This window comes from Eptesicus fuscus, chromosome 12 (assembly GCF_027574615.1).
Source record: "Eptesicus fuscus isolate TK198812 chromosome 12, DD_ASM_mEF_20220401, whole genome shotgun sequence".
Lineage (NCBI taxonomy): Eukaryota > Metazoa > Chordata > Mammalia > Chiroptera > Vespertilionidae > Eptesicus > Eptesicus fuscus.
This window is the reverse complement of record NC_072484.1, coordinates 10,924,537-10,945,687: the sequence shown is the minus strand read 5'-3', so window position 1 is coordinate 10,945,687 and position 21,151 is coordinate 10,924,537. Positions and strand designations below refer to the sequence as shown.

The 21,151-nt window shown below is 44.6% G+C and overlaps 1 protein-coding gene across 2 annotated transcripts in view; it reads right to left on the bottom strand.

The window, feature by feature from the left end:
• Positions 1-2,583: 2,583 nt before the first annotated feature.
• The window catches only part of B4GALT5 (beta-1,4-galactosyltransferase 5), an 80,665-nt gene continuing 62,097 nt past the window's right edge, over positions 2,584-21,151 (bottom strand). For both annotated transcript variants that reach the window (XM_008141164.3, XM_054723609.1), the window contains exons 3-9: positions 10,700-10,813; positions 9,662-9,786; positions 8,656-8,772; positions 7,854-8,041; positions 6,688-6,810; positions 4,255-4,356; positions 2,584-3,369 (exon numbers count right to left, since the gene is read on the bottom strand). In XM_008141164.3, the coding sequence (XP_008139386.1) occupies positions 3,222-3,369; positions 4,255-4,356; positions 6,688-6,810; positions 7,854-8,041; positions 8,656-8,772; positions 9,662-9,786; positions 10,700-10,813 (917 nt within the window). In that variant the 3' untranslated portion in view covers positions 2,584-3,221. The remainder of the gene's footprint in view (positions 3,370-4,254; positions 4,357-6,687; positions 6,811-7,853; positions 8,042-8,655; positions 8,773-9,661; positions 9,787-10,699; positions 10,814-21,151) is intronic.

Below are 21,151 nucleotides of genomic sequence, written 5' to 3'. Positions count from 1 at the left end.
ACTCGTCTGGTTGGGAGGGTCAGGTGGGCAGTGCTTCCCTGAGGAACCCCCAGTGGTGAGCGGAGCAAAGGAGACGCCCAGGGCTTGAAGGAGCACATGGAGGAGCTGAACTCGCATAAGAAAGGAAAGGCCCAAGAAGCCACGGGGTCCTAGGCAGAGAGAGACGACCACCAAGGTTTGGTTCTTGAATATGTATTTTTTACTGAAAAAATCATTCATAAATTAACATACAAAAATGTACAAACACATGAGTAAATAATGTAATGACAAAGGACTATCTTTGTGAAAAGTGTTTTTTAAAACATCTTTAGATTTCAGTGCAAAAATGTACCCCTGGCACCTCTTAAAACATAAGAGCAAGCTCAAAAAAAACGTAGTGATGGAAATAAGCTAGCTACGTTCCATGTCATCGTCAATGGTGAGTGGATACAATCAATACATGTGGCTGTTGTTCAGCTATTAATGTCTGCGATAGAGGAGCTCTAACTAGAGTCCCTGTAATGTCAAAATGAGTATTTTTGCAAATAACCCCTCTCCCCTCCCCCACCCCCCCCCCCCAAAAAAACCAAGAGTGTGAAAGGAAAACCTTTCCCTGTACTCAATAATCAAAGACGAGAATGATTGTAAGGGGTCACCCATCAGTAGCCTTAAACAATTTCAGCTGCCAAAATATGCACAAGGTCACATTTGGTTCTTATTGTTCCTTTTCTTTTTTGACATGAGAATTTCACACCATTAACAGCACTCAGGCCTGGCTGTATGTTTTTAACATTTTAGTTTCCCACACAATACTCAACGTGGTGGATAAATGACTAACAGCACACAATAAGAGTTCACACTAATAATACAAACTTACACATGATTGCAAGGTAATTTAAGTGACCCCACTTCATGAGACCTTTCCTTTTTGTCCTCAATCCAGCATTTTCTTTTTTAAGTCAGGTGTCAGCCTTCTGCCAACATTTGGTTCCTGGCTGTACCTACATTAATGAAAAAAGCTTCAAAGAAGACCACTTTAGAACACTGCCAACTACCAAGCAGTCTGTCCTGGCCAATTCTGCCGAATGGCATCCTAGTTTTGTCACACCGAGAGCAGCGTGGCCTTCAGTGACGGAGGAGGGAAGGGGGATGAGAAGGGGGAGGAGCCACGGCCAGCACGGAGGTCTCAGGTGGGGGGTGGGGGGGGTGAGAGGGGAAAGTAGTCTTTATTGCTATATGCACCATACATCAAAGGAAAACCAAATGAACTTGTGTGTGTAATGTTCCCTCGTGAAGGTCTTTTAAAGCATGAAATTCTCAAATTCTTTTAAAACATATGATACAACTTACCAGCATTTTCAAGGGCAGCAGCCTGCACTCTCATACGAGCCGATAAGAACAACTGATTTTCTAAATACCACTCTATTCTTCAAAAGAACAAAAACATGAACAAAAGCAAGGCCTGGCCAATCACTCCCACAGCTTGTGGGGATCATACGTCCATGGAACCAACACATGCAATGGAGAAAACCCCAACCCACACGTGTATACAAATATACCCCTACACACACATCCATGTAAACCATGAAATTAAGGAAGTTGAAGGCAAACAAGGCAATTAAAAAAAATATGAAGTACTCTTCAGAAAGTACTCCCAATCACGATATATAAATATGTTTTATGGAAAGGGAGGGGGAAAACTGGCATTTTTTCAAAATTCTGCAGAACTCAACGGGGACTAAGAATTGAGGGATTTGGCTCAGGGCAAAAACAGGGAGGCACAAATTCAAATGCAATTAGAATGTGACTTCCAAAAGCACACGGGGTGTGAAGAGACCACGTGTCTCCTGCACCCTAGCTTTGCCAGTCTAATTTAAAGCTCTGATTTGGTCTAACCTGGATCCCAGCTGACCCACGACACACAAGAGCCACTTGCTCCTGGCTGAGTGCTTCATCATCCAATTGCTTGTTAGTTCTGTGTACCCGTTAATAATGTTGACAAGGAATCTTTCCAGAAACCAGAAAAGGAAATATTCAGAGGGATCACTAGTTGGTCACTAGGAGGTAATTTAGGCACAGATTTCAGAATTTGTGGCTGTGTTCCACAAGAGGGAAAAAAAATTTTAAGAGAGAGCCGGGGGGGGGGGGGGGGGGGGGACGGGGGAGAGACACCACTCCTCCTCTCTCTTGATGATGGTGAGTGGACGAAACAAAGTGCAGGGACCCATGGGTGGGCATGTGCCCCGTGAGCGCCCCCCCCAACCCCCCCAAGGGCTTGCTTTGAGCAGAGGGAGCGCCTGCAGTAAAACAGGAACCTCCTGTTTAACAAAAGATTGGGAAGAGCATGTCCGTGCCCAACAGGGGAGGGAATCCAGAGCAAAAGTCAAGAGCAAGACCTCGGGAGAAGGGGCTGGGCGGGGCAGCAGGAGGTGCCAGTGACAAAGACTGGACTGTTTTGTTCTTTTGTGACGTGCCCTAAATCCACTCCCTTCCAAGGTGACAGCAATTTGGGAGATATATTCTTCCACAGCATTTTAACTGAGTTCCTGCATTTGCCAACCAAATAAGTGATCTTATAAGATAAATCCTCAGTTTGAATCAAAGCCAGCTATAAAATTAAATTTAAAAAAGGCATTTTACATGGCTTATTTACAATTATACTTCTTCAAGAAGTGATTGTTACATGTCTATTTGTCTTCCCCAATCCCTCCCCTCTACCCTCAGTCCCCACCCAAAGCAGGTAATTTAAAAAAAATGAAACGAAGAGAACACCAGAGACGATGGTGTGCGGAGTTTCATTTGCTCTTCCTAAAACACAGCTGCCCTGTGGTGCGTTTGTTTGCCTCTTTGCTCTGAAGGCCAAGAAGCTCCAAAGGCCATTTGTAGGGCAGGCTCTGGGGCAGGTCCACGGCGGATCACAGTTCCGGTTCTGGAGATTGTGGCTAAGATGGGACGCTGGGGAGGAGGCGGGGAGAAGAGCAGCAGGACAGACGTCTGTCTTGTGGAAATAGAAAGCAGTCCTGACGAAAGGAGTTCCCGGGCGGACTCCCTCGATCCCAGCGGGTCCAAACAGCGAAGGCGTTTTGTGCGTGTACTCTGTTCACAGTTTCCCTTGAACCCTGTGATCCTTCATTAGACACCGTTTTTCTAATTCCCATCCCGTGTGGAGCCCCAAGACATCTCCACACATCAGGCTGCTTTCTTGGTGGTGGTGGGTAAAGCAACACACATTCCCTCCTCATTCAGTACTCGGTCACCTGAGCCAGCTCAGGTGTCAAGTTGACGGTAATGTTTTTATACAAGGCGTCATATGTGATGTTTGCAAAGTAGTTCAAGTTGTTGAGGCCGTCCAGCCCTTGCCGCTCTTTGGACCTCCTCAGCAGAGCATACCTGTTGATGCAGAGAACAGAGGTGGCTCTGAGAGGCGTCCGACCCCCTCAGGACAGACGATGGAGCAGGGCAGCCCACAGGGGAGGACACATGGCGGGACCGGCCATTCAGCTACTCCATGCCAGATGCTGTTATTATTAGAAACACCTCCTGTTTCATGCCAGGTGCTTTATTACAGATTTCATTTAAGGCACCCACCCCTTAAACAAAGGAGGAGACCAAGGCTCCTGATGTTAAAAGACGTGCCCAAGGTCACAGAATGGGGAAGCGGGAGGTGAGATACTAATACATCAGATGGGAAAGTTCAGAGTCTGTATTCAGGGCCCTGTAATTCCCATGAAGACAGAGTTCATGCAATCAGAATTGGCTCTCCAGAGCCCATCCTCCCCCATGAACAAAGACAGAGAGCTGCCCTTGAAAATGCAGAGATGTCACTCCGTCTACACGCCCCACGAGTCCAACCTAGGATTTACGTGTTGAAAGCAGAGAGGTGTTCAAGCAACTGCAACCACACACACACAGAAGCTCAGGGCCACCCCTCCAGACCGGAGTTTGCAGGGAGGTGCCAACTCTGCTCTGTCGCGTCAGTGCAAGTCCAAGACCTTCACCCGAGTGACTTTGCCCCAACTCTCTGCAGCTACAGAGGAGACTGTAAAGCTTACGATGTAGAAGGAGCGACTCCCTTAAAGGATCTTACAATCAATAGCCTGACTTCACCCTCAAACCTGGCCTCACAGTTAAAGTATATTTGGGGCCTATAAACAGCTGTCAGCACAGGACCTGGGAGAGAGGCTGGGGAGTCGGACGAGGGGCTGCTGTGTGCCCTGGGACACCTGGAAATGCAAAGCCGAGGAGTCATAGGAGGAATGAGTAAAAGGCACCAACCTTCCAAGAAATTGGACTTCTCCTCGATGGTGATGAGGAATGGACTTGTACTTCCCTGTGTCACCTTCTGGCCGGCTCACAGAATAGCCTGCATTCTGTACTCTGCCCAAGACAAAGAGAATGGGCATGTAGATAAGTGATCAAGTCCTAGAGGTGACCTAGGCCGAGGCTGAGAAACCCAAGTTGAACAACAGAACTTTCTCTGCATCTAAATATTCAAATTACCTATACTCTCTGGATAAGTTCATGGTTTTATAAAAGAAATCTACAAAAAAGTTGTGAAAAAATAAAATAAATTCAAAATGAAGTTCAAAATTCTTGAGGGTAAGGTTGACACGGGTCCTGGGTGGTAGGAGCAGTGATGCCCCTGGCAGAGGAGTGCACACCCATTCCCTCTTGCCGGCTCGCTGGGGTCCTATCAGACACACCTTTCTCACGGGTGGAAAGAACCTGTCCCTTCCACAAGCTCCCACAAAGCAAGTCAGCAGAGTCAGAGTTGCCACGGGTTTTCTCTGCTTAGGTCTAAATTACGTCTCCACTCACCTCCCCCATCGCTATGCAGATGAACAAATTTACATGACAAACTCTCGATGTAAAACTTCACAGTTTATGGAAAGTCACTACGAGGGAGGCAGAATTTAGAGAAAGTGTTCAGGATATTATCCTGACATGATAAAGATAAGATTTCCCAAGCTGGGTTTACTGGAAACTTAATAGGGCTCTAAGAAATCATTAATAGACTTTGTCTTGTATGGAAAATTTACGGTCATTTTCATGTTATTTCAATATCCTCCTTACTCCAAATTATACTCTCATTTGATAAGTATACATGGAATGCCTACTGTGTGCCTGGAATTGTGCAGGGTGCTGGGGAACGAACCAACCACAGTTCCTGCACAGAAACTGCCCCCCTCCCCTGAGCTGGGGGTGGGGGAGAGAAAGAAAAAAAGAGAGGAGAATTGTGACAGATGTTCTGGGAGAGATCAACAGGATTCAAGGACCAGCCAAACCAGTTAATGTATGGAAAAGCTCTTCATCCTCCCTAGGTTCCTAAGAAACTCAAATGAAAAGGATGAGATGCCGTTTTTACCGTAGATTGAGCAAGAACTGTCCGGAGCTGCTTTGTCCAGTGTAGCAGCCATGAGCCACTTGTGGCTACTTAAAGGCTAAAATGTGGCCAAAATGTAAAAGGTCCTTTATCTCCATTGTTGGCAGTGGTGTAAGAAAATGGGTACCCCTGACTAGAATCTTTTTCAAAGGAAACTTGGCAATAATTATCAAAATTTAAAGTGCATTTACTTCTTAACTCTGTAATTCCACAACTAGGGATTTAATGGAAAGAAAAAGTTGCACATGTGAACAAAGGATGTTCAAAATCGTAAACAACAGGAGAGCATTAAAATAAATTACTGTGGCCTGGCCAGTGTGGCTCAGTGATTAAGCATCGACCTATGAACCAGGAGGTCCTGGACGGTTCAATTCCGTGTCAGGTCACATGCCTAGGTTGCAGGTTCGATCCCCAGTGTGGGGTGTGCAGGAGGCAGCGGATCAATGATTTTCTCTCATCAGTGATGTTTCTATCTCTCTCCCCCTTTCTTCCTCTCTGAAATCAATAAGAACATATTTAAAAAATAAAATAAATTACTGTGTACTGGTACTGCATAAAGGAATACTATGCATTTATTAAAATAATGAAGTGGTACTCACTATATGAACGTGGTGGGAGGGGAGAAGGGATGTGTCAGAGTTGCTTATATATGAATAGGAAGAAGCAGAAAGAAACTGTGTTAAAATGGCTACTTCCTGGGAATGAAATAGGATGGCAAAGGGAAGTAAGACTTATATGCTTTGGTTTATGTGCTTTTGTATCACATGAATTCTTACCAACAGATATTACTTTGTAATTAACAGCCAACACATACTTTCTTTTTTAAAGCCAATCTAAAAGTAAACAGAGGTGGCAATTCTTTTGCTTATTCATGCCTTATTAAATTTCTACACCAGTCACAGAACTGTTCACACAAACTTGTATAACACAAGCCTTGACTGATAGCACAGATAAATCTGAGCACATCACTAACATTCAGCCTCTGGCTTGGGGAGGTTTCAGTGAAATGTTCTGTGAGTGGAAAACACACACCAGATTTTGAAGATTTAGTAAGAAAGAAGGAATGTAAAGTATTTCATTAACATTTTATATTGATTACATGTTGAAATATTATTATTTGGAGACACTGTGATAAATACATTGCTAGCATATTTTATTACCCTACTAAAATGAATCTGACCTCCTTTTCTTTCTTCACCATCGGAAATGTGGCTGCTGGAACATTTTTAAATTACACACATGGCTCGCATTCTATTCGTACGGACAGCACTGGCCTGGGGAGTCTAAGGGAGCGTTGCTGGAAGACACGGGAAGAAGGGCCGTACCTGTTCCACAGGTCGTCGTCTTCTCCACCCCAACCCCAGAAAGCATTAGGGAAGCCATTGATTTTCCGAAATTGTTCCACTGTTAAGCCACTCACTCCGCCGAAGAACTCAGTATAAGGAAGCCTAGAAGGAGATGCAGAGCATCATCAATCATCTGTGCACGAAAGGCGATTCTTCCCCCTAGAACAGGCCATCTCGCTGGAAAACTGTCTACAGTAAAACAAGGCGCTCTGTGCTACTGCCCTGAACCACCCGAAATTGTTTCCTCTCGCTGAGATGCATCAACCTGAGTAGCTCATTGAACATTTTTTATACCAGCTTTTCTGAGACATTATTGACAAGCCATACAACTCACCCATTTCAAGAGCATAATTCAAAGATGTTTAGTATATTCACAGAGTTGTGCAGCCATGCCCACAGTCAATTTTAATACATTTCATTACCCCCAACAGAAGCCTTGTATCCATTAGCAGGTACTCTTCATTTCCCCCCATTCCCTCATGCAACCACTATTCTCCTTTCTGTTTCTATAGATTTGCCCGTTCTGGACATTTCATATAAGTGAAATCATGTAATATGTTGTCTTCTGTAACTAGTTTCTTTCACTTAGCATGTTTTCATCCATGTTGTTGCATCTAGCAGTACTTCATTCCTTTATACTGACAAATAGTATTCCACTGTGTGGATCTACTACGTTTCGTTTATCCATTCATCAGTTGATGGGCATTTGGGTTGAAGCTAATTGGATTTGCCATCTTTGCATCTCTCATCATCCTTTCAGATTTAACTTCTTTTTGTTTTTTCCATTAATTTTTTTTATTTTATTGTTTAAGGTATTACAAATAGTAGTACATATGTCTCCTTTTTTTCCCCCCATTGACCTCCCCCTGGCCTCCCCTACCCCCTGGCACTTGCCCTCACCTCCCCCCAACAGTGTCTTGTGTTCATTGGTTATGCTTATATGCATGCATACAAGTCCTTCGGTTGATCTCTTAGCCCCCCAACCCTCCCCTGCCTTCCTGCTGTAGTTTGACAGTCTGTTCGATGCTTCTTTGCCTCTGTATCTATTTTTGTTCAACAGTTTATAATGTTCTTTATAGTCCACAAATGAGTGAGATCATGTGGTACAGATTTAACTTCTTTAATTAAGAGGAAATGATACTCACAGATACATATACTTATCCAATTTAGTTGCAAAATGCCTTGGCATCTGTCCACATCCATAGTAGTTACGATCACTTTCAGGTATGTGATCCACATCATGAAAAATAAGACAGTCCCAGTCCAAGTCCTTCATTGCTTCTTGAAAGCCGACATTGAAAAGCATGGCTCGATTGAAGGGCTGGGTGCCAACCTAAAAGGAGCAGAGCTTTATTTGTAAAAGGACTCTTGAAGCAAAGTCACTGTGCCTCCGCCCTGCCTAAAGGAGAGCGTACTGAAACCCACTGGGAAAGGTCGCTGGGCCGGAAGTGAGACAGGCCCAGCACCCGCACCACTGACTCACGAGCCACCTTACCGCCAGCCTCCGTTTCCTCAGAAATAAAAGGGGTGGGAATGATAAACCCGAGCTGCTCTCTGCAAGGCTGTGGTGGACAGCACTTAGATCACCCAGCCCATACAGGAAGGAAGAACACTCTGCCCTTTTACTTACAGCTCCTTATCATAAGGGGAATTTCCTGGAGCCTGAAGACACCACCCAAAGCAACTCTAGCAAAACGGCCACACAAGGGGCCTTTGTTCAAGGGTAAACAAAGCTCCACCCTGGACGCAAATCTGTGGTCCTGACTGAGCAACGTTTCACAGAGGAGCAAAGAATTGCTCTCTGTTCCCCTTCCCAGCTCAGGGCGACTCAGTCACAAGATTTCCGTTTTCCCAGCTCTTCACACCGAAGATGGATTGATTAGCTTGAGGCACTCTAACTGCTGCCTCAGAAGGGAAAGGAGAGGAGAGAAAGGACCGACCACTCACTTGCTCAATGACATAGAATGCAAACCGCAGGCGCTGGCGCTGAAGCATGGGAATCAGGTGTCTGAGCAGGACTGGGAGGTGCTCGTGGCGGTTCCGGAAGGGGATGAGGATTGCCACCTAGAGTGGGTCACAGCGAAAGAAAGAGGCCGTCCTGTTAGTGCCCTCAACTTCAGCAGAATCAGTGACCAGCTCTTGGGGAGTCGGGCTGGAGGCTGCCTTGTCCTCAACTTCCTTTAAAGGAAGAACTACTTTGGCAAGTCAAACCTTTGGAGTAAGTGGACCTTGTTCTTCCATGTGCCATACTGAACACGTGGTGGGCCTGCTGAATGGAGTCATTCTAGACCACAGCCCAGAGGAAGACACACATCCTACATCGTGACCCAGTACGCAGATATAGCCATAGATATATATATATATATAAGCATTACAACTAAAGTACGCGTCACAAAAGAATACTTCCCCTTACAGCGTGCAAGGCACTTTAACATAGATAATTTATTTAATGATGGTCATTGCACTGACTTTACATTCTAGCAACAGGCTGGAAACACGGATCTGTTCCAGACCCTCCTGGGTCACTGCTGCTCCCAGCTGTCTCCCAGGGCTGGCACAGAACAAGTCCTTCAAAATTCTCAGTGTCCGGTGAGCGACCTCCCGTTTTTACTCCACTAAACTTACAGTAACAATGGCGAACGGGGCAGGAAGCACTGAATTTGTGAAGATGGCCTCTCTAAATGTGTCCTAAGAGACCTACCAAACCTCCCTGCTGCTTAGCCAATAGTCCTTTAAGGAGACAAAAGAGTCCTGCTCAGTCACCAGAACAATGTAAATTTCTGGCTATACAAGAGTTCTTGAGGAAACCCATCCCTCCAGAGCATTTCCATCACATGCAAATACTTCTCACTGGGCAGCAGGAAGCAAATTACAAAACGCCTGGTGGGTGAACCCCATGGTGATGGGAAACAATGGCAGGTCTGAGCACTTCAGGACTGACTCCACACCCTACCTTCCATCGGGGCACGCAATCGGAAGGTGCCCAGTGACCTCCGAGCTTGATGGCAGGGTCTTTGGAGAAGAGTTCATGAATGGTATCCATTCCAATTTCACTCATGTTTATGTCTATTGGGCCCTCTGAACAGAGAGAGAGAGAGAGAGAGAGAGAGAGAAAAAACATTAAAGCCAGAAAACGGTAGATTCTTTCCCCTATGTCCAGGGTTTTACTCTCGGGAGAAGGTCAATGCTTTTTCAGCTTATTGTGTTTCTAATAGGAGTGGGAGTCCCTTCCTTCGCTTTCCAACTCATTGCATTTCAGGTCGTCACCATTACTGCAGCCAAACCAGGACCTAGAGTTCTGCTTCGGCCCAGGGTGTGGCGAGAAGTTAAACCCAAGTAAGACAGCAACTGAACTTCTCAAAGAGGAAGGAGAAAAGCAGCTGAGTTTGGAGCCATCTCTGCGTGCTCCCGAGGCAAGTGCAGACGCACTGTCCAAATTCATTTACCTGGTCATGCCCAAACTCAGAACACCCATCTCTAACGTAAGTTAAGAAGCGGAATTGTCTAAGATACAGAAAACGTGTAATGCTTTGTTGTCATTGCTTTAGAGTAAGCCTGGGATTTCAAGAAAAAAGGAAAGGAAAAAAGAGCCAATTATTTTTTAAACGAGCACTTAGTTAAGAAAATAACTTCTCTCATATCAAACAAGCTATAATCAGTGTAAGATTCATAATAAAAGACGAAGTTGGTTACCTATACTTTCTCTAGGACATCCTAACAGGCCCCAAGTTACAACGAGGGTGCGTGTGCAAAGGGCAGAGGGAACAATGTAGAAATGGCGCTCAGAACACGGGCACCCTTGCAGGGGGGTTGAGGAAGAGTCGGGGCACAAGTCAGTTTCACAGTCCCCGTTTCCACTGCCAGGGGGATGTTTATGTTTTCTACGCAGGGAGACGCATACAGAGAACAAGAGCAGCCTCTCTCTTATTTTAATCGAATAAAAAGACGGCAGTTTCAAAAGTGGAGGAAGATAAGCGAGAGCTCTACTCACTCATGGAAGGGAGCCTTTCGGGACAGGTATGGTTTGCAAAGTAGGTGAAGTCTTCAGGAAGAAAAGTTGTGGTTTGTAGGAAGGTCTCACTGTGGTTCAAGTCAAGAGGATAATCTAGAAAGGTAAGAAAAAAAAAAAGGCAACTCAGACTGGTACGTACATGTGATCAATTCTGCAATTCTCAGATGTCTGCCAAAGAATTTCTTCTTAGACATCATTTTTTGTGAAGCAGGATTCTGGACTAGCTCTTCACTGCAGCTATAAATTTGAACCCATCAATAAAAATGTTAACCAGATGACACCATTTTAACCACTGTTTCTATTCTGATTGATATTACAGCTTTATATGCACTCAGGTTACTGTCAAATTACTCCACAACGTAATTATAAAAGCAGCACACACACCCTGTACCTTATTCTCTAAAGCAGGAGTGAGGAACCTTTTTTCTGCCAAGGGCCATTTGGGTATTTATAACATCATCCACAGGCCAGACAAAATTATCAACTTAAAAATTAGCCTGCTGTGTTTGGTTAACATTTAATAAACACCCCTCACGCCTGGGCAGGGCCAGACCCAATGATTTGGGGCCAGACGTCCCCCACCCCTGCTCTGAAGGAACTACTCTCACTGCTGTGAGCCAACCACTTTACTAGTTACCTCCTTGCGCTTACAGTTCATTGTGATGCTTCCGTTTCAGGTCTGACCTGCTGACTTCCCACTATGGGGGACAGGATTTCCCTCCTTCTTCCCCTGCCCCACCACACACATGCCATTTCCATCCTCCAGCCTCCTAACAATCATATATGATAACTGTGGTTATGGATACTATTCATAGCTGAGAAATGTGGAGAGTTATGATTACTTTTCCTTCCTTTCCTGAATATTTTTTTTCCCCGAGTGACTGTCTTGTTTTTATGCTTGCCAAGATTTTTTGTTTGTTTGTTTTTGTGAGGGTTTTTTTGTTAAGGATATTTTTTCCATTGATTTTTAGACAGAGTAAAAGGGAGGGGGAGAGAGAGAGAGAAACATTGATGTGAGAGACACATCGATTGGTTGCTGCCTGCACGGCCGGACCAGGACCAGGGATAGAGCCTGCAACCATGCATATGACCTTGATTGGAATCAAACCCGGGACCCTTCAGTCTGAGGGGCAACGTTCTAACCACTGAGCCAAATCAGCTAGGGCTGTTTGCCAAGTTTTATCATAGACTAATGACTGGCTCAACACCATGCCCTAGTGCCTTTATCACTGCATTCACAGGTATCAGGTATTCTGTCCATTTCATGGCCCAAAGAAGGTCCAGTGCCTCTGACCCACTCCAATTTGGACTGTCTTTCCTCTGTGCCTGACGTGCAGATGCTATCCTGGGATCTCCCTCCCTGTGTCCTGGAGAGTCCTTTCATCGCTTTACAGAATTGCTCCTCATTTTCTCCAAGTTCAATTTCTCCCTTTTTCTCGCTTAATGGAGCACATCCTCAAAGCAGCTCTTACGAAGGGAAAATGGGAAGTGATTTTGAAACCTGTACATCTGATTGTTTTTATTCTTCCTCCCTTGACTGATCGGTTGGTTGGGCTTATGGAATTCTGGGCTGGAAATAATTTTCCTTTAGAATTGTGAAGGTGCTGTCCCATTGCTTTCTAGATTCCACTGTGTCTGCTAAGTCCAAAGCCATTCCAAACCGGGATCTTTGTCAAGGTGACCAGTAATGTCTTTCTGGAAGTGTAAAGAACTTTCTCTTTGTTCAGAAAATGTCATAGTGGTGTGCCTTGCTAGGGGGTCTATTCTTAGCCATTGTGTTGACCATACCTAGCCATTTGGCTACTCTACCAATTTTCTCAATTTTACCCAGCCATACTTTTAATGATCATTTCTGCTATTATATTTTTTTATTTCAAAGAGTCCTTTTTATTTTCTGAATGTTCATTTCATATAATATATTCTTTTTAAATTTTTTTTCAAAATATATTTTATTGATTTTTTACAGAGAGGAAGGGAGAGGGATACATATAATATATTCTTGTTTCAAGTTTGGTATCCTTTTTTCTCTTACCCTTGAGAATATATATTATTGTTATTTTAATATTCTTCTCCCAGAATAGTCTGTTTCTTCTAATTTTCTACTTCTTGTCTGTTTTGATCCCTAGCACAACAATCCTTGGTCATCTGCTGATATTTGAGTGGGGCACTAATCAGCTAACTGAAAGGGTGTGAACCAAGGTTCTTCACGATAAGGTATTCTAGCCAGAAGTTTGGTTTAGAAACTTCCAGCATCAATATCGTTCCTCTTGGTCCCGTCACATTCCCCATAGAAGTCTATTCTAATCTCCTGCCAGAATTGCAGTCTTGGCTATAAGCATCCTGGAACTGAGGAAACCAAGTTGAGATGACCCAAGTTGAGGGACCCTCGGTTTTACCATCTTTGAATGTTACCAAGTCTCCAATTCTTTGCCAAGATGGGGAAAGAGATCTGGGCATCTGATTGCTTTTCAAACAGATTTCAACCAACCTTTATCTAAGTTGCCACCTTTATTTCTTTCAAATATATTTTTGTTGATTTCATAGAGGAAGGGAGAGGGAGATAGGAACATCAATGATAAGAATCACTGATTAGCTGCCTCCTGCACACCCCCACTGGGGCTTGAGCCCACAACCTGGGCAGGTCCCCTGACTGGGAATCAAACCATGACCTTCTGGTTCACAGGTCGACACTCAACCACTGAGCCACACTGGCCAGGTGCCACCTTTATTTTTTTCTCTAAAAGTACTTGATATTGCTCATTCCTGAGCTTCTAGAAGATTTGGGGGTATAAACTGGGGTGGTTGATGACTTTCCTTGCTGCCACATTAGCAGTCAGGTTTTTTTTTTTGCGGGGGGGGGGGTCTATTAAATCCTTTTATCTGTTTTCCAACTTCCAAAATTTTTTGCTGTGGTCTGCTTTCTTGTTCTCTTCATTCTTATGTATGCGCGCGCGCGCGCACACACACACACACACACACACACACTTTTTTACTGTCATTTAGTGGGGTTTTAAGTGTGTGAAGCAGACGCCTTTTTCCTAGGGGATTCTAAGAAGGAAGCCACTCCAACCTCTTACTTTTTTACAGATAAGGAAACTGAGGCACAACATAGACAACTCATACAAGGAGACTTGGCTATTACATGACAAAAATCTGACTCAACTCTGGATCAGAGATCTTTCCATTAGACTGTACTATTTTTTCAGAGTATTAAAATCACTCTCACCAATCTTTTTGGACTCATATGATTCTATGAACATTAAAACTTTCTATTCAAATTCACTTTGCAACCTGAAATTCCAGAATCTTCAATTCAAATATTTTTTTATTTTATTACTTTTAAAATATATTTTTACTGATTTCAGAGAGGAAGGGAGAGGGAGAGAAAGAGAGAAATACCAGTGATGAGAGAGAACTGCACAACCCAGGCATATGCCCTGACAGGGAATCAAACTGTGACCTCCTTCCTGGTTCATAGGTTGATGTTCAACCACTGAGCCACACCAGCTGGGCTCAGATATTTTTTAAAAAGCACTATGAGATCGTTTCCAAGAATTAAACTTCTAATATAGTGAATCCTTTAATATAGGCACATGACTGCCTACTCTACAAGTACTCAGAGGACAAAACTCAATGAGAGGCAACTGGGAGAGAATTTTAACAGTCACTTAACAGGGGATGAAAGAAACAGACACTTTCTGTCCTTTCAAGTTGTAGCTTCCCTGAAAAACACTAAGCCTGGCCCTAACTGGTTTGGCTCAGTGGATAGTACATCGGCCCTCGGACTGAAGGGTCCCGGGTTCGATTCCAGTCAAGGGCATGTACCTTGTTTGCAGGCTCGATCCCCAGTGGGGGTTGTGTAGGAGGCAGCTGATCAATGTTTCTCTCTCATCGATGTTTCTAACTCTCTATCCCTCTCCCTTCCTCTCTGTAAAAATCAATAAAATATATTTAAACAAAACAAAACAAAACACTAAGCCTGCATTTATATAAAGACATAAACCAAGTCAGCATTAACCCCAAAGGTAAAATTACATTTACACAGAAATTAGCCCAAAGTCCTTAGTTTACACATGCAAACCTGTCCTAAGTTGTTGAGCCTTTTCTGAAGGTATTAACATTTCAAAAGCTTTGTCAAGAACCTCCTATACCAGTGGTCGGCAAACTCATTAGTCAACAGAGCCAAATATCAACAGTACAACGATTGAAATTTCTTTTGAGAGCCAAATTTTGTAAACTTAAACTTCTTCTAACGCCACTTCTTCAAAATAGATTCACCCAGGCCGTGGTATTTTGTGGAAGAGCCACACTCAAGGGGCCAAAGAGCCGCATGTGGCTCGCGAGCCGCAGTTTGCCGACCACGGTCCTATACTAATAGATGGTTCTGATTTTGCTTAATTATACACATACTTCTCTTTAAAACAGCATCACAGTAATTATACTGTATTTTCCTAGAAGGCAAAGAGATTCTCAGAGGTATTATAATAAGCATTTTCATAAGCAAATCAACAAAAAACAGAAGTGAATAATAATTCTGGGCAATGATAGAACCAAACCTTGGAGCTACAACCTAAACAGGAATTAAGTAAAAACAATAACAACAATAAACGTGTAGGAGAGGAGACAAGACACTTTCTAACCTTGATCCTACTTTTGGGGGTTTAAAGACACAGACCAGTTCCTTCCTACTTCATTCAAACACTGATATAATAAGCCCGATAGCAATTAGCATGGAACAAAACCCCACATAGTTTTTCTTCTGGTTACTAAATGAATAGTGTCATTAAAAAAAACACAACAACCCTCAAATACACAACTCCTAGATGGAAGTCCTCTATAACTTGGCCCTACATCTTGGGGGAACCCCCCCCGCAAACCCCTAATTTCCTCTTTTCTAATTTTAAGTTCTATAGACAAAAATCTTATAGAAGTGGAAGAGGCAGAGGACATGAATTGCTCATGGCCTGGTGAAGCTGCATGGTTACTGTGGGGCCCTGGTTCTCCTGTCCGGCCTGGAAATGGATGGGTTATACTGCAGGTGCTTCTCAGGGGAACCAACCATCAAAGGCTCTTCTAACGCAGGTTTTTACTGAGTGAGGGAACTACTGAACGAAAAAGAACAAGCTTGCTGAATGTCCATGGCCACGGTTTTACCTTTTCATTTAAATCTATTTCATTTCATTCTTCCAGCAAGGGAGTGGAAGGGCAAAGAAGGCAGCTGTTTTTACATTTATAAAATGGGAAAACAACACACATCCTTCCTACCTACAGATCCAAATGGCCTGTTTATTCAATTTTATTCTATACCAGTGGTTCGGCAGCTTTGTTTGCACGTTAGAATCATCTAGAAGCTTTAAACCCCCTAATGGCCAGGCTAATTAAATAAGAACCTCGGGGGCATGGTGCAGGCATCAGGATTTTTCCAAGCCCCCACCCCACCCCGAGGGATTCTAAAGTACAGTCATGACTGACAGGGCTACCCCAATATGAGGTATGGCAAAAATCTGCTTTCTGCCTTATATTACCAAATTTAGTTGAGCAGGGTCTGGAAAGTGCCCACCAAAAGATTCCAGAAAGAACCACCACTTTCCCCTCCCTTTGAGAAAAAAAACAAACACTTGCCTCTCTGCTTAAAAATGTGGACATGTACATATGCTAGAAAGATGTCATGGGGACAATATCTGTGGAACATAAAGAATTAGCATTCTTCAAGAGTTAGCATGCTTAAGGCTGACTACCTGCAGAGAGCAGACATACAGAAGACTATGGACTGAGCATCTAAAAACCAGAGAGAAAGAGGTATGAATATCTACCTCACTGAATATACCACAGAATACACTGGCGATGACTTCACTCATTTTATTTGCCTATGGTAACAGATCTGGTTTTTTTTTTGTTTGTGTGTGTGTTTTTTTTAATATATTTTTTATTGATTTCAGAGAAGAAGGGAGAGGGAGAAAAACATCAATGATGAGAGAGAATCATTGATCGGCTGCCTCCTGCACGCCCCCCTACTGGGGATCGATCCCACAACCTGGGCATATGCCTTGACTGGTAATCGAACCCAGAACCCTTCAGTCCACAGGCTGATGCTCTATCCACTGAGCCAAACAAGCCAGGGCAACAGACCGGTTTTGAGTGATGTGGTTAATAGAACATTTTTCTGAGTGTGTGACTAGGAGGGGATTAGGGCCGTAAGTGTTTGTGAGAGGTCTGTGTGCATGTGTGTGCACAGAAGTAAGAAATCTCCCTCTGGTTAAAAGTTTCTAGATAGGCCCGGCTGGCATGGCTCAGTGGTTGAGCATCGATCTATGAACGAGAAGGTCACAGTTCAATTCCCAGTCAGGGCACATGCCCAGATTGCGGGCTTGATCCCCAGTGTGGGACTTGCAGGAGGCAGCCGATCAATGATTCTCTCTCATCACTGATGTTTCTATCTCTCTCTCCCTTTCCCTTCCTCTCTGAAATAAATAAATATATATATATATATATATTTTTTTAAATGTTACTAGATAGGATAGCACCTGGAAATTCATATTTAAGTATGAGAAATGCTAGGCCATCCAACTCCTCACCTCATCTATAAAACTAAATAGCTAGACTGGATGAACCCAGAGAATTCTCTTCTGATGTCAATATTATCTTGCTTGTCTCTCCTACTACGCCTAGTCTCCCCTTCCTATGGCTTTCAGTGATAACAAGAAGCTTCTCCAGGTCATTAATTCAGGCTCATTCCAGGCTCATACTCCTACCCCCAAAAGAACATTCTTATTAGACAACCACTTTAGCTTTTAAGGATAAAGAAAGCTAGCACTACTTAAATGTCACACGATGCTTTTTAGCTACACTTGGCTAATGAAGGCCTTTTAATGTGTGTGAGTGGCATGGCACTACTTACAGGGTAGGGCAGGAGCTGGCAGACGACCATAGTCCAGGCTACTGTCCTCAAGCTCATAGCACTCCTAGTGGGAGTGGCTGGGTCAGAGGTGACAGTCATCTGGCTATCTCAGCAGCTTTAGATCCAGAATGCCCTCTGACTGTGCTAGGCAGAGAACTGCTTTGAAATGAATAAAATTGATAGCTTTTCACTGGACACACATTAAATGAAATTGTATTTTTTCTTTAATACTAACTCACTAAGGATGTGCCAATAACATAGAAGCCAATCAAGATGGTAATCTCAAAATTAGGCGACAACACTTACCTCTGTTTTCTTATTAAATCTATTCCCTTGCACATTCAAAAAAATCATTTACTGAGAGTCTCCTATGGTCTAGGCCAGTCGTCGGCAAACTGCGGCTCACGAGCCGCATGTGGCTCTCGAGCTGCGGTTTGCCGCTCTGTTGACTAATGAGTTTGCCGACCACTGGAATAGGGGCTTAATCACAAGGAACAACAACAGCCTGTAATTATTGGAATCGAGAGTCTAGGTCAGTGGTCGGCAAACTCATTAGTCAACAGAGGGCAAACCGCGGCTCATGAGCGGCATGTGGCTCGCGAGCCGCAGTTTGCTGACCACTGGTCTAGGCAGTGTACAAGGAACTGGGGATACAAAGATGACAGAGGCTGTGAGGACACTGCTGGGACTCAGAGACCAGCCAATCCCAACTCCACTGCTGCCTCGAGTCTTCTCACTCCTATATGCTTTGACCCCTTCACCCCTAAATGGGGACAGGCAGTTACCTTACTGAGTCCTTGTGAGGATCCCATGGAGGTAATGCAAGTAAAGTGCATAGCATAATAACATAGCCCCCAACAGCAAAGACTTCCAATTTATAAGGGAAATAGCACAAATTAAACACAAAATGGATGATTAACCATTTCAACCACAAGGATGATGGAAAGAATTATTTTGGTGTATGATAATTTGAGAAATACATGCAAAACCAAATGAGTTCCTGGATATGCCTTCCAAGAGTGCAAGTCACTCCTGCACTCAGTTTTCAAGGACAATAACGCTCAGGGAATGTGTGAGAACCTGTGTTCAAGACCAGCAGCAGTGTAGGGAGAGTCCTGCTATGCGCCCCTCTAACTTCTCAAAGAGAACAGACCACCTCACTAAATGCCCAGAAAGAAGTCCTAGCATCACCTAACCGTGGAGTGGCAGGATCATTGTGACTGGATAAATGTCACAACGGCACAAATGTTCCTTTATCCAGAGTGAAACAGGGCAAAGAACTCTGGAAGGACCGTCAAAGAACTCCCTAATTTTACCACACAACCTAAAGCAAGTTTGGGGCAGGGTTCAGGGAATGTCACATGACCAAGGCACTTCAACACCCCCCAAGACGATTTGTACTACCTGTGAAAAGTGGCAGTAACATAAAATCCTGTCCATCGGACTGAGCCATGTTCTAATCAAATCACACAAAGTGTGTGGCATCATTAGCAAAACCTAATGCCACACAGGATGAATTAGGGCCGTGGTCGGCAAATTGCGGCTCGCGAGCCACCTGCGGCTCTTTGGCCCCTTGAGTGTGGCTCTCCCACAAAATACCACAGCCTGGGCGAGTCTATTTTGAAGAAGTGGCGTTAGAAGAAGTTTAAGTTTAAAAATTTGGCTCTCAAAAGAAATTTCAATCGTTGTACTGTTGATATTTGGCTCTGTTGACTAATGAGTTTGCCGACCACTGAATTAGGGCACAAAAATCGTGCTCAGCCTTCTTCCGTGACTTTGGGAACTGTAGGGATTCCTCTCCCAGGTATGGTTCAGAACTCAGGCAATTTGTCCTGAGACCACAGTTGGGCTAAAAACTCTGAAAAGTCATCACTTGCTCTCTGCAAACAAAAAGGAATTACCAACGCTTATCTGGTTTGCAAACTATAGTCCTTTGTTGCTGCCAAGTTGGCCAGCAGGACAGACTGATAAATTAGAATGTGGTCAATTTTAAAGATTTAACTTCCCTTGGAGAGGCTACGCTTTCTTTTGAGATCCCAAGCACACAGGGTAATTCTCATTAGCAATGTCTGCAAAGACAATCTCATTTCTGCATTGAGCTGCAGAAGAAGGGAGGACTGATTTGAAGGAAAGAAAAAAAACTTAAATATCCATATTTTATAATACTAGGCTTGAGTGAAATTAGTAAGAAGCCATAGGAAAGCACACTAGTCCTTAGAGAAGTAAGGCAAATCATGAGTGCTTAGCAGAATAAAATCTCAGAATCTATTTTTAAAATGAAAATCATTCCTGGCTCAACTGGACAAGCCTCACGGCAGTCCCATTTAACCATCTGGAAATACTTCTTTGTTCAATTTTTGAAAGCGTTAAAAAAGAGAGACATAAAAAAGACAGCTTTCTCTCAAAGGTAAAGAACTGCCTATGTATATTATCTTTTACAAAAATAGTCAGGAACAGGTTCTTACAATATTATTTTAGGCAAGCTATCTAACCTGTGTTCTTTTCTCCTCTTTATATAATCAGTGCTTATCTAAATACTAGTCTATACTAATTAAAGAGTAATATGCTAATTAGACCAGGAGACCTTCCGGACGTCCTTCAGGACAAAGCCGGGAGCTTGGCCGGCCTGCAAACCACCCCCAAATGGCCCTCAGCCCCTTGCCCAGGCTGGCCACGCCCCCCACAGGGACCCTCACCCCAATGGGGGCATGGCCAACCTGCAAATGGCCCTCAACCCCTCGGCCAGGATGGCCATGCCCCCCAACGGGAACCCTCACCCTAAAGGGGGTATGGCAAGCCTGAAAATGGCCCTCACCCAGGCTGGCCATGCCCCCCCCAGCGGAGACCCCCACCCTAAAGGGGGTGTGGCCAGTCTGAAAACAGCCCTCAGCCCCTCACCCAGGCTGACCATGCCCCCCAGCAGGGACCCCCACCCCCATGGGGGTGTGACTGGCCTGTAAACGGCCCTCAGCCCTTTGCCCAGGCTGGCCATGGCCTCCCAGCGGGGATCCCCACCTCAAAGGGTGTGTGGCCAGCCTGAAAATGGCCCTCAGCCCCTTGCCCAGGCTGGCCACGCCCCCCAGCAGGGACCGCCCCCACCCCCATGGGGGTGTGGCTGGCCTGCAAACCACTGCAGGCCCCTCACCCAAGGCCAGCCCTGCCCCCCAAGGGACGCCCCCCCCTGATCCGGGACCCCCTTCAGGGCAGACCAGCCAGCCCCCACCCGTGCATCAGGCCTCTATCTATACTAATAAAAGGGAAATATGCTAATTAGATTGGGAGACCTTCCTGGACATCCGTCCGGACAAAGCCATGGTGGCTGGGCTGAGACAGAGGCAGTTAGGGGCAATCAGGCCAGGAGGGGAGGGCAGTTGGGGGTGATCAGGCTGGCGGGGGGGGGGGGGGGGAGGGGGTAGTTGGTGCTGAGCAGGCCGGCAGACAGAGTGGTTAGGGGCAATCAGGCAGGCGAGCAGTTAGAGGAGTCAGCGGTCCCGGATTGCGAGAGCAGTCGGACATCTCCTGAAGGGTCCCAG